General features: G+C 33.5%; 2 protein-coding genes across 2 annotated transcripts; one reads left to right on the top strand and one right to left on the bottom strand.

The window, feature by feature from the left end:
• On the top strand, positions 1–6,017 carry LOC105156172 (anthranilate synthase beta subunit 2, chloroplastic). The gene is made up of 7 exons (XM_011072235.3): positions 1–400; positions 500–570; positions 1,504–1,541; positions 1,632–1,742; positions 4,349–4,448; positions 4,670–4,805; positions 5,566–6,017. The coding sequence occupies exons 1-7, from the start codon at positions 128–130 to the stop codon at positions 5,668–5,670; spliced, it is 834 nt and encodes a 277-aa protein (XP_011070537.3). The 5' UTR covers positions 1–127; the 3' UTR covers positions 5,671–6,017.
• Positions 6,018–8,388: 2,371 nt separating this feature from the next.
• XTH28 (xyloglucan endotransglucosylase/hydrolase 28) lies at positions 8,389–11,571 on the bottom strand. Its single transcript, XM_011072234.3, has 4 exons — positions 11,072–11,571; positions 10,814–10,914; positions 10,150–10,358; positions 8,389–9,231 (listed from the first exon to the last, which is right to left on the bottom strand). The coding sequence occupies exons 1-4, from the start codon at positions 11,271–11,273 to the stop codon at positions 8,730–8,732; spliced, it is 1,014 nt and encodes a 337-aa protein (XP_011070536.1). The 5' UTR covers positions 11,274–11,571; the 3' UTR covers positions 8,389–8,729.
• Positions 11,572–13,694: the final 2,123 nt, after the last annotated feature.

Genomic DNA, 13,694 nt, shown 5'->3' with positions numbered 1-13,694 from the left:
ACGACGCCGTAGCCGTACAGCCGGACCCTCCTCATCCCCATTCTGAAAAACCCCGCGTAATGCAGCCAATCTAAAATCCAAAACCCTCCCTCCAACTGCCGCAGCGCCGCCATTGACCGCCGCCGCCATGGCCAGTCTCGCCACACCTTCCGCTTCCATCAAGAACCCGTCCTCACTCATTCTACCACCGCAAAAGCTCCCACCTCCCAGAACTCAGGCCCTCGGCTTTACGTCTACTCTCCACCACCACACTCTTTCTCATTCTACTCCTCCTAAAACTACAATGGCAGTTTCCGAGAAGAGCTCCGTGTCCTCCGTCAATTCATCATCTTCTAAGAGGGACGCCAACCCAATCATAGTCATCGATAACTACGACAGCTTCACTTATAATCTCTGCCAAGTCTGTATCATAGTTTCACTGTTTTTATAGGTTAATTATATTTGATTTCTTTGAATAATAAATAGTGTTTGTTTTTTTAAATGTTTTGTATTTGCATAGTACATGGGAGAGCTGGGGTGTGAATTCGAGGTTTACCGAAATGATGAGCTCACTGTTGATGAGTTAAAAGGGTAAGAACAATTCCCACTTACTCGATATTAGAAGTGCAAGCCTGCAAGGTACAATGTTGTGATGCTCTATACGTTTTGCTTACTATTCTTACCTTGCTTTGGCTATCAGAAGTTTCTCTGGTATTAATATTGGTAGATTTTTTGGAGTGTATTTTAGTTATTGATAGGAACTCAGGAATGGAAAATATCTAATCCTTATGCTTAGTTTCATCACCACCACTTGAAGACAGTACATATGTGAAAATGTCTTGAGATACTGATGTTGTTGTCTTGATATCTAGAGAGTAGAGAGGGTATCAATCAAGCCACTGGTATAACATGTTTGACATAAAGTGATATGCAAACTAGTACACTCTGTATAATTCCAATATTTTGATGTACTTGATTGCCACCTTTAAAATGATATTTTGATTCTAGTCTCACCATGGTCGCATTGTGGCCTATTTATTTGCTATTGGTGCAACAAAAGATATTAATACATTGTCAGCTAAGTTTGAAATATGTGTAACCATGTTAATGGTTGACGTTAAAGAGATAATCATTCGATCAAACAAATTTGAATTCTCGTACATAGTGTAAGAATAACTTAGTGGAAAGGAGGCCTATATCTCTTGGAAAATACTGGTCAACATATTGATAATAATTATCACTAGAAGAACGCATGTAAGGAACTAACTTGTGTATCGAATGAGTAAAACATCGTATACATGTTCACCCTATTATCCATCATTTGACTGATGATGTCGGCATTGGTTGATGAGATGCCCTCTTCTGTTACATGAAAAAATGCCATAAAGTCTTATCTCATGATCTTTTTTGTTTAAACTTTGGAATATGTAGCTGAACTTGTAAATATATTCTCAAACTATAGAGTAAGTGCAAATTAATTGGGCAGAAGAAGCTATTAAAAGAATGTATTGTTGGTCATTGTAGGAAAAATCCAAGAGGTATATTAATATCACCCGGGCCTGGTAAGATTTTTTACTCTTGATTGTTTTCTCCATTTTCTTTCATGATTGTATCTTCATACCATTTAATTATGTTTTTCTTTCAAATTTCAGGTACACCTCAAGATTCTGGGATATCACTTCAGACAGTGCTGGAACTTGGACCTATTGTACCATTATTTGGTGTGTGCATGGGATTGCAATGCATTGGGGAAGCTTTTGGAGGTAATTTGATTTATTTCTCTCCTTTCTTCCCTCAAGGTAAAAGACTGTACTCCTTGATGATCCATTTTACTCTTTGCATAGGCTTAAACTAATTTAGTGCCTGTAAGTTACAGCATAAGAGGTGTAAGTTAATATAAGATGTAAAGGCAATTGTTTTTATCATAATATTTGTATTCAGTGCAAATTTGATTGATGCTGTCAGTTTGGTTGACGATCTGATTCTTTTACTATTGGTCCTTGATTTGTAGTGTATATACGTAGAAATTGGCACATATCCTGATACTTTTTGATAAGTAATTAGGAAAAGGTGGGTTTTGTATTTTCATACTCTTGGTAGTTTTGTTTTCACCATAGAACACCCTGGATCAATCACTTCTCAGAACTATTACATCCAACATTGGAAGTATAAGTGTAACAGCATAACTTTCATTTCGTATTTAGGCTATACCAAAAAGAAGCCTTGGTTGTAATGTTCTGAGATCCTAGGAATTATAATTGTTATGTCTTATTGCGTAGGCAGAAGACGTTTATGATTTGAACTGGCGATGGTCTGATGTGGTTGTCTAACAGCTCAAATCACAAGAATCGGATAATTCCTGAGGTATGATTAATTAGGTTTTAAGCAAGGATGATTAGCGCTTAGGTGTGATCAATTAGGGGTGAATACAAGGCACTTAAGCAGTAACCAATTGTCAGATTTTGGTGCCTGAAACAACTGTTGGTAACTTTTGTTCAAATAGATCATATGGAAATTGTACTATGCTTATTGAATGATGCATGGATTGTTTAAGATGATAGTCTGTTATGCATATGGAAGCCAATGCTGAAGACATTTAAAAGGAGGTGATGACTCTTTACAGCACATATAATGTCCTAAATAATTTTTGGATATTTGGTAAATTTACATACATGTAGCTTGTGAAGGACACAACAAATGCAGGTGGCAGCCCCGTAGCAACATGAAATCATCACATGTAAAACACACAAGAAGATTAGCTCCGCAAGTGTCCTTATTTTCTAAACTATCAAAAGTCATGCCATGTGTCATCCAATTTAAGCGTGATATTTTTTATGACTAAGCCATTATTATGCTTGTAGGCTTACCTTTGATGATTGGATGTAATGGCTGCTATCTTGTTGGAAAGTCTTGCTGGTTATCTGCTATTTTATACTAAATGATCAAGTTATTGGGATAGAAAATGCAATAAAAAGTAAATGGGGAAAGTGAGAAACTAATAAGAAGAGGAGAGAAGGACAAGAAGTGGGACAGGTTAAAAGATGATGTAGAAAAAGAGACAGATGATGCTAGGTTATCTTAAAGGGAAAAAAAAGGAGAAATTTGTCAATATACAAAGGGGCTATTTTTGATAGGATTTTACAAGGTAAGAGATCCCCTTAACTTCACAAATTCTCTTGGATGATATGTGCATTAAATTCAGCTTCAATAGTTGATATTCTGAATGGTGATGAACACATGTTTACCTCTACTTGATGGACTTAAATGTCGTGATGATCTTTCTTTGCTACCTTCACATTTAAATGACTAACATACGTCAGTTCTCATACTTGTACTTATCAAAATAGCAACATGCATGTTCCCAAAAGAGGTTCTTTTGCATAATGGCTATACACTTGACCCAATGACATAAAAATTATGGTGTTGCTTTAACTTAATGGGACGTGTCTGGGGATGGTAGGGGTGGATATACCAGCAACATAGGACTTGCCAGTCTTAAAGGTTCTCATAATCTGTTGTCTTTAGATGTGAACACCTAAGGTAATAAGGTTGTTCCCTTTGTAGAGGTGGTGCAAAGATTGAAGAGAATCCAAAAGAAAAAGAGTTGAATTCTCCATTGTATATATGAACATGTGTTTATCTATGATTTTTGGCTATCTACATAAAAATCCTAGATTTGCAATTTAAGATGTTTAGGGGTATTTCTTACTCAATCATAAGTGCTGACTCTTTTTACAAACTATCTAAGGAGACTGGTGATATGGAAGTCTAAGATGAAGCCGATGCAAGATAAGCCTGTGCCTTATTGAACAGCAGTCCTGTTGGTGTAAATTTAGAATTTGTGTCTTTTAGGGGACTGATGGTTTGAAGTATAATTACTTTATTCCTCTAACTGAGTTGGAAATGTTTGTAATATTTCTCTTTTGGCAGTTGTAGTGTTCTGATTTAGGTATACTTTTGGATTACGCTTAAGAAGCAGAGATACAATCACTCTATTCATCTTTTAGCGTGAACCATAATTATTTGTAAACTAAATTTATTCCTAGAGAAAATGAAAAGTACAAGAATTGGCCAATGGCACAAGCTAAGTACAATCATATCGCCAGATTTGGGATGTAGAATATTGGAAAAATCAGGAATATGTTTCCCGTTTTAGGCACTATCAATATATTTTCCCCCTAGAATTTTCTGGAAAACAGGACTAGGAAATGCTTTTGATATTTTGCAAGATCTGTTAACAGTTTGGTAGAGGACATTAGGTTTTCTGGAAGTCCTCTTTTCTCATATTTGTTTCGACATATTATCATGCTCTAATTTCTTTTTGTATTTCTTTTCTCTTCTCTCTAAGTGAAGTTATTTGGTTTTGCAGGGAAAGTTGTGCGGTCTCCTTATGGGGTTGTGCATGGAAAAAGTTCTCTTGTATATTACAATGAGGGCGGGGAAGATGGCTTATTTGCAGGCTTATCGAAGTAAGTATTTTTTTAATGTGCGACCTGTTAAATCAGTGAGGAAGATGATCAGTTTTTACTCTTGATTTTGAAAGTTGTATTTTGCATAATTAGTAAAATATTTCTAATTATTTTAGTACAACCTTCAAACATAATTACTCGCATGCAAGTGCAAGCACAATGCCAAGTGAATAGGTTCTCAACTCGTAGCGATCTGATAGTTCAGTTTTTTTCTTTTTCAGCCCTTTCACTGCTGGTAGGTACCATAGTCTTGTGATTGAAAAGGAAAGTTTCCCAAGTGATGTCCTTGAGATAACTGCATGGACAGAAGATGGATTAATAATGGCTGCTCGTCACAAAGTATATAGACATCTACAGGTATACTTTTTAGTTTCACGTATGTACAAGTGGAGAAACAATTACTCTGGCAATCTTATTCTCTTATTTCATCATATATTACATACCACAGGACCATTAAAAGGCTTATTTATTACCCTAACTATTCTACTTTCTATGAGGTGGTTTAATTTTGGGTTGTTAGAGGTAATTGATTACCTAATATAATATACTTACAAGAGAAGCAAGCTTTATATTATGTAGGGAATCTAGGCACCAATGTGTAGTCAAAGCACAAGTCCAGTGATCATTAGATTCTAAATGATCATTAGATTCCAAGATATAGACAGAATAATTTTTTGAAAAAATCTCTATGTATGCTAAAGAAGTGTCGTCCATGGACAGTTTACAAGGATGCCATCATTATGTGTGAGGTGTAATAGCAATCTCACTCTTCATGCTTACAACTTTTACGTTATCCACTAGGATACTGTTTTAATTTCCTCACTTTTGCAAACTAGCAATCATATTCAACTGTAAATCCAAGATTGATGATTCTTTAAAAACTTTTCATCAAATCGAGCAATGTAGGAATTCCCTGATTATTAAGGCTAGTTTCAAGAGGAATAGTTTCCAGTATACAACTACATGCACACATGGTTTGGGACTTTGAAGGATTGAAAAGAGAAGTGAATATGGGGCAATTCCGGTTATCACATTTATATTAGAGGAAATTGCATACATGGTTTTCAGCTGTTTGCTTCAAGCTGAGTAACATTTCTTAATTTCTCGATATATGCAGGGAGTTCAATTCCATCCGGAAAGTATCATCACTGATGAAGGCAAAACCATAGTTCATAATTTTATCAAACTGATAAAGAGAAAGGAAGCTGAATCCAAGAAGTAGAATCCGAATGTAAGAAAATTAACTTTAATTGAAAATTCAATTTTACAGCAATCTTCTTTTGGGTGGACAATTGTTGATGAAACTAAGTTGGAGAGCCTTTATTTCCCTTTGGTCTGAGAAGTTTCACAAAGGCTGTTCCAGGTGATATGCTCCAAGAGCATGAATTCCTTCTCCGCCGCAGCCTGAAATTCTTCAGTAAAATTCTTCTTCTTCTTCTTCTCTCTTTTTTTCCCCCCTTTCTTTTCGGGTTTTTGTTTTTTGGGGGAGTAGCTTCTAACATTGACCAGAGTGCTGGTATACACTGGATTTCCAGTTGATAATTACGATGGCAGAGCTTTGGTTTTTTACTTATTCGAAGAAAATGTATCATATATAGAATATCATTAATGGGCTAAAAGAAAGAAAAGTGCAGTGAATTAGACAAGTAATATAAATGACATTATATGTAGAACAAAAAGCGGTTGATGTATAGCTTACATAAACTGTTTAAATCCTGTGATGTATCCTGAAAGATATCAATATGTTTTGTTTTTTGATTTCCGGTATTATGAAAGCAGAAATCCCATCATAGTTGGACAACATCTCAATCCAATATCTGTCTTGTTTTTCATAAAATATCTATGTTTTCCTGGCATTTCCTTTCTAATAGATAAATAAGTAGTATACATTGCATTTACATAAATCTAAAATTCAGAAATCTAATTTTATTAGGATGCAATAATGTTTCATGGATATCTTCTCTCCATTTACAAGGAAATCCCCAACCTTAATTGCCTTCATGATAAATATAAGAAATAAGTATTTGAAGATTCTCCATTAACATTTGTCACAAATGTTAAAGATGCAAATGTCCTGGTGCCAAGGACCAAATTGTTTGTACAGCTAACATTATATCTATTTCAATCCACATTCTTCCATATCTCTATGTGTTGTGTTTTGGGTTGGATGGTTATATCAATGTACCTCAATCCAAATAAGGAAGCAATTTGAAGTCAATACAGGGTCATGGCTGTCTGGGCTCCTCAACAAAACACTAAGTCGGTCAAGCCAGCAGTGGTGTCATCTATACAAAAATATTATTGTTTTATACAAAATTTCGTGTATGCAAAAATAAATTATGAGGGAAAAAAATTATGGATAACTAAGATTTATAAATTTAAATAGAAAAGTATTACAATTTTAGTAGTGAATGCAATTCATTGATTTTTTTCTGTAAGTGTTGATTCAAGAGCTTGAAGCGTATTTTTTTTGGTATGAATGCATTAATCTACTTTGATTTTATGGAGCAAATTACGTGTTATCTTAAAAAATGGTAATCGAGGATTTGGTGACAAGAAAAATGTGAAGCATTCATGGTTGCAGTGCGTGATTTGCTTTAGATTTGAGTCCTTTTAACTGTGTCTTGTGTGTTGTGTTGTATGTCATGACTTTAGTGAAAACCCTTTGATATGCATCCATCCACTATAAGTTGTACTTCAACATGCTTTGGTCCAACTTAATCATTTCAAAATAAAAGAATAACCTTATACTTTTATCTTGGATCAATTCATCGAAGTGCACAAGTCCCAAATTTTGCATGGATTTATTACGGACTTATTATTTTAAAAATATATAAAATCCAAACTTATGACAAACTTTAACTTGAAAATTAAAACCCGATTATTAATTAATTTATTTTGGACTTTTAATCAATAATTTATTCCAAAATTTTGACGTGAATAATCATAATTTAGCTAAAATAATATGCCTGCTAAGTAAAAAAATGGTGCTATTTACATGTTTTGGGTCAATGGTACAGACCCATAAAATGTTTGGATTGTGTCACGCACCCTCCATTCAAGAATAATTGGCATTTTACACCCTAGAAATATAATAATTTGCATAATACAACCTTAGATTGAATAGCACTTTGCACATTTCAATTGAACATTTATTGACAGCATGATGCATCATTTGCCTGTTTCCAACAAATTATAACAGCCTGAATATGAAGGGCCTTTGTATCACTTTTTGTTGCTACATAATTGACGAGAATGCCATTAAATTGAGAAACGAACCTTTTTTGAGGCTGACAGAATTCTCCTTCAAAAAATTCAGGGAGGGCAATTTCGGTAAATCATGTCATTTTATCCTCATCAATTTTCTTTGCATTTTCTAAATTTTTGCAAAACTCCTCTGTCATTCAAATTGAGTTTGGAATCTTTTTCCTCTCAACTTGACTTATGATCCCTTCTGCAGAATTCCCCTCAAACAACTCTATCAACCACTTTTCAACATTAAAATTGATAATGCAACAAGAAGTTGGTGTTAGTTGGGATATTTATTTATTACAACAAAAGCCAGTCAAACAACCACAACATTTGATTTTCTTGAAAATCAGACAAAAAATTGGATGACACAAAACCAAACAAAAATTTCTTAATAATGTAGTTTGCTTAAACTATTACTATTGTCTTGGTTCTTTTTGAACATTAATGCTATCATATGAAGTTTCCTTCAACTCTTGTGCTGTCCCAGTCTTACTCAGATTCCAGACAGCCATATAAAATAATAAAGGGGTCTTTCAGAACAGGACAAGTTACTACAGAGACCAACAATTTTTGGACATAATAGAAAAACAAACATGGTTGTAATACAAACATACTTGATAACATAGAAATTCAAACAAATGGAATCCTATCCAACCCCACCCCACCACCACCCATTTACAATAAAATATGTATCATCATCCTTTTATTGAAACCTGAGGTTGTGTCAAATGTTCAAAGTACAAAAGATCATCATCTCTCCAAATCAAATCTCAAATTTCAGAAGCCAAAGATGTAATAACAGTGATAATACCGATGAGGAAACCTGGATGGGAACCTAAAGGTATGAGACATATATACAATACCCCATCAATGATCAATGTGGCTCATATATGAATAGCAATGTCATCCTCAACATATCTATGCTCTCTCTTCTCTTCTTTCCTCTATTCACAGCCAAAAGAACCTAAATCAACTCGAAACGGAAAGTGACGATAATGCTCAAGTGAATATATAGATATCAGAACCTCTTTAGATGGAAGACGCCGCCTCAGCACGGGTCGGCCTACCACGGTGATGTCTCTTGCCACGGTGGTGACGGGCTCCCCCGAATGTAACGGGGTCAAAGCCTCGGAGACGTTCGGCTTCGCTGGGATCGATCACACACTCTGAGGGAGGAATCTTGTACCGAGAACGATCGTAGCAGTATGAGTATTGCATGTGCTTGTTCCTGAAGCTGACCATTTTTGCTCTCTGTTGGCGTGTGATGCCGGCGGGGATCGAGGCGAATTTAGCTGCATCGTCGCACTTAGACTGTTCGATTGGGTCGACAGCGCATCCATGGAGGACAAAGTCGGAAAATTCTGCAATGTAAGGGGCGTATTTGTAACTAACTTTGTATTTGCCTCCATTTGTGGCCCAATCAGAGCCATCCCATATTGTTGCATAGAGAGACATTGGCTTAGAGGGGAAGTCCCCACCCATTGCTTCTGTCCTCTTGATCTCTCTTATGGGAACATTATCAACATAAAAGCTGCAAAAACGGGAAGACACGATGAAAACAAACAAAACATAATCAAAGCCTGGATTACAGAGTTCCCCAAATGCACATCCGTGAGCAAAACAGCAAGACCACCATCCCATTCTCGATAGATACTCGAATAGAAAAAGAGAAAAGCATAAGGCAAAGAAAAAGTATTACAATAGTCGCAGTTTGCAAAGCAAAATAAAATGAAAGATGAACCAACAAGCACGTTTTTACTTTTACATGAAAGTTGAGATTATTACAATCGTATTTTGTAATCATTCATCCAAGCTTTTAAGTCGACACAATTTCAAAGAAAACAGCTGTGAAGTTGACAATCATCACAAAATTGCTTCACCGAACCATCTCTGGACGATATTTAAGCTAATTCGTTTATGAAGCAGCAGAACGGTTAAGCCAACAAAACAGGCAAAGCCCATCCAGAGTTTACATTCAAGATACACGAAAACTCTTACAAATTGGCAAGTCTGAGGTATTTCTTTTAGAATTATTCCGAGTATTAACTAACTAGTAATAAAAAAGACATCTACTAAGCAGAATTTGCTAATCACATGAATTACCTCCACTGTTGAAAGATACTGTTCATTGCTAATTCCATGCCAAGAAAAAAGGTGTCTCAGTAGCATTAAATAGGGATGAAATGAGACTGAAAACGAGCATAGGATGCTAAAAAGGTTACAAATGCATTTCCAGAAAAGGAAAGCATGTTTTTGTCACCATGAACAGTGAAAAAGAGAAGAGAATTCAAGATACTACTTAATATATTTGAACACTGCCCACAGAACCAATAAACCAAAAGCTGTTTTGCAGAGATGAGCATGACAATTACTGATAGGGAAGTGAAATTAAAGAAAAAAAAAAAGAAGGGCCCTTATATTTCTGAAGATCTTAAGGATTTTAACTTACACAATGAAATTCTCAGTCCAGAGGATGCTGTATTGGTGGAAATCCTCAGAGGGATCAAACCAGAGTCCATATCTCTCTTCTCTGCCAATGCTTGTGCTTCCATTTCCATAAATGTTTGTCTGGATTCTCCAGTCCTTTCCCCTTATGTTCCCCAAGAACTCAAAGTCTATTTCATCATGGTTCTTCTCATATATGTCACCATTTGACATCTGTCATAATTTGTTTCAAGTGTAAATCCATATCAGTACAATCCAATTGTGTCCAGAAATTTACAGATAACATCCATACAAAATGAATATATATATATATATATATAAATATATCAAAACAAGTTTCCATTGGGTTGTTATAATATTGAAAAAAATATATACAAAGAGAAATGAAGAACTACTGAAATTGTTTCTTTTATTTTCAATTACTGGACAAACTAGGCTGAAGAAACTGGAAAGCCCCTCATCCATGTCTTTCAGAAATAGGTAGTATTTTACATGCAAAAACCAACCCCTCCATGCTTATTTACTAGAAAACTATTAACATCAGGGTATTTGTTTGAAACTCTCTAGACATGTTTTGTAAAAAATTCCTGTCAAATGGACTTTTGAAAGAATCAACAGCACATCAACAAATGAAGAAAGAATTATTACATCATCAATTTGTCACTTACATAGAAGGCAACAACAACACCAGCAGTGTAATCTGCAGGGAGCTTAATAGAAGCACTAAAATACCCATGAAGGTAAAGGTCTTGTGACACAAATCCAGAACCTGCACACACAAACCATCTCTTAAAAGTCCAATCTTCAAGAGATAAAACCACCAAAACCTCAAGAAATCATGCAAAAACCAGAACTTGAAACCAAATAACATTAATAAAAGAAGGAACTTTAAAAGAGAGCATATTATCCTCTGGTGGAAAAATGACCTGTTCTTTCATCCAAAGAGATGTGAACTGATTTCCCATCTCTAAGAACCATGAGATTGTCATCCCCAAAGAGGTGCGAGTACCCTTCATCAAAAGACAGTATGGGAAGATTTCTTGAAAACCCACTAACCATCAACACAAGAAACGCAGAACAAAACGCAAAGGTGAAAACATTCATATTAGAATTCATTGTTCCTCCCATAAAACAAAAACAAAAACAAAAACAAAAAGTGGAGCTCTCCTCCTTTTTCTTGATTACAAAATTTTTTGAGGAGCAAATGCTCTGTATAGAGCCTTCTTCTGGGAGTTTCTTGTTTTTGTGTATATTAAGAGAGACGTATTATAGAAGCCAAATGGGTGTGTACGTGTGTGTGTGTGTGATAGAGAGAGAGAGAGAGGGTCTCAATCTCTACAGCAAGAGAGAGAGATAGAGAGAGAGTGCGTGTGTGTAGAAGGCGATGAGAAGGAAGACAAAGAGAGGAGAGGTGGTTTTATTGGGCAGTGAGGCTCAAGTTCAATGAAGCTGTCCTGTTAGTATGATATAACAACAACATACACAAATTTCCCTTTTATTTATTATATTAAATCACTAATTTACTTATTGTATATTACTATGCTTATTATTCTTCATTTATTATTATTTCATACTATTATTAATATTACATAACTTGTACTGCTAATACTTTAAACTATTATTTATCTTATCATAATTATTATAATACTGCAACTGCTGCTGCAAACTTTATTTTATTTTCTCATAATTACTTCTTATTTAATTTTAATTTTTATCGTTGCTTTTTAAAAAATTATACATACGTCATCAAAAACATCTATATTATTGCACAAACTACTCTTATTCTTCAGCAGTCAGGGATTATTTTTATAATTATGTAAAAAATACGACTAATATGTGTAAATAGACCATAAATCATAAATATAAATATAATTATTTTTAGAATAAATAGAGCGAGCGAAACACAACGGCAACAATTATTCATTAAAAATAATAATTAACTACACGAAGTTGGGAGTTATAAATATGTTAGAAAAGCATAGTACTTATTTTGCAGAGGAGTGTTTGGGAATGTTTTTTTTAATATTTTAATAAAGAATGAAAGTTTCTTACCATATGGTTTTACATAAATAAACAAATGTAAGCAATTGTACTAGTTTATGATAATTGTAATAAAGTCTTTCAAGTCATAATCTCATTAAAGAGGCTGTTGACTATTTTAGTTAGACCTACACATAGCATATTATTTTATACTAATAATTTGTAAATAAAATCTTTTCCAAAATTAAATAAAACTCAAATTATTACTATATTATTTGTGAAAAAATAAAAGAATCGTGAAATTCTTTTAATTTATCTTTACGTATCTGCTCTCATTACATCATAATTTAACTTATTTCAGTGGATTTTTTTTATCTCGGATTTTTTAATAATAAAATTGAAAAAATTAATTTAATTTTATATTTATCCTATCATATTTTATTTTTAGAAAAAGAGGGTTCGGATAAAAATAAGTTGTCGTAATCTCAAGTTAAAGATAATAATAACATTAATCAACTTTTGCACAATTAAGCTTAATAAGGAAGCAAAGGGTTTATTACAATCCACTTTTAAAATTGTTTTTATGACTTTATTTTCAATAAAACCCTTTTTTATTTCATTAAAAAAAATTAAATGAATTCAAAATCTTGAAAGAGGGATAAAGTGCAAAAATTATCACAAACGCAAAAGATACCTTCAAAAAGGAGCTTTCAGAGATAAATTTTTACTCAAATATTTTTTATTTTTTTTACTTTTTATTGGGGAAAAAAAAGGGGGTGTTGGGAATGATTAGGGCTAAGAGCAATGATAGAAGGCGACTTTGGGGCCAAAAAGCACTTTTCCTTTTTCTATTTTTACTATAACTATAATAATTTATCCTTAGCAAGAAAAGCAATTATGCCTAATATGACAACTGCCCATTTATTATTTTAATGTTCAATTATTTAAATTTCTTTTAAAACTTTATTATTTTTAATTTTGATATGCCTTGTTGAACAATGTATTCTCTAATTTGGCTTATTTTTATAAATATTATGAATTTATTTTGAAAAAACGTCTCTGAATAAAATAGAATTTTAGACGTTTATATCTGCAATTGATGTGGGCTGACTGTTGACGATTTGGGATTAGTGAGTTTGGTCAGATGTAACCAGATTTTCTTTCTTTATTTGTATTTTTCTTATTTGCGGTCGTATTATCTCCTAACTTTTTTTGTACAAATTATTTTATAATTGTATTTTCATTATAATATCACCTAAGAATACTTTTGTTTTTTTATTTTTTTAATACAGAATATTTAACTAACAAAAATTATATAAATATTTATATTTTGAAGAAATTATGTGCACATATTAAGGACAATAGAAAAGAATTTATCTTAAGTAACGTATATGCTCATTTATTATGAATAAATTTTATCCAAGAATTAATAAAAGAAAAACGATACTTACAACGAACTCTCTTAAAGTTTGTCGTAATTATAAATATTCTTTCATTATTTGAAAAAATTACAAAATACCCTCTTATGACAGTCTGTTATAAAGTATATTTATTGGATATTCACAATTC

This window comes from Sesamum indicum, linkage group LG2, assembly GCF_026168435.1.
Source record: "Sesamum indicum cultivar Baizhima isolate 11 linkage group LG2, ASM2616843v1, whole genome shotgun sequence".
Lineage (NCBI taxonomy): Eukaryota > Viridiplantae > Streptophyta > Magnoliopsida > Lamiales > Pedaliaceae > Sesamum > Sesamum indicum.
The sequence above is the reverse complement of the archived record's forward strand: the minus strand, read 5'-3'. Positions and strand labels throughout refer to the sequence as shown.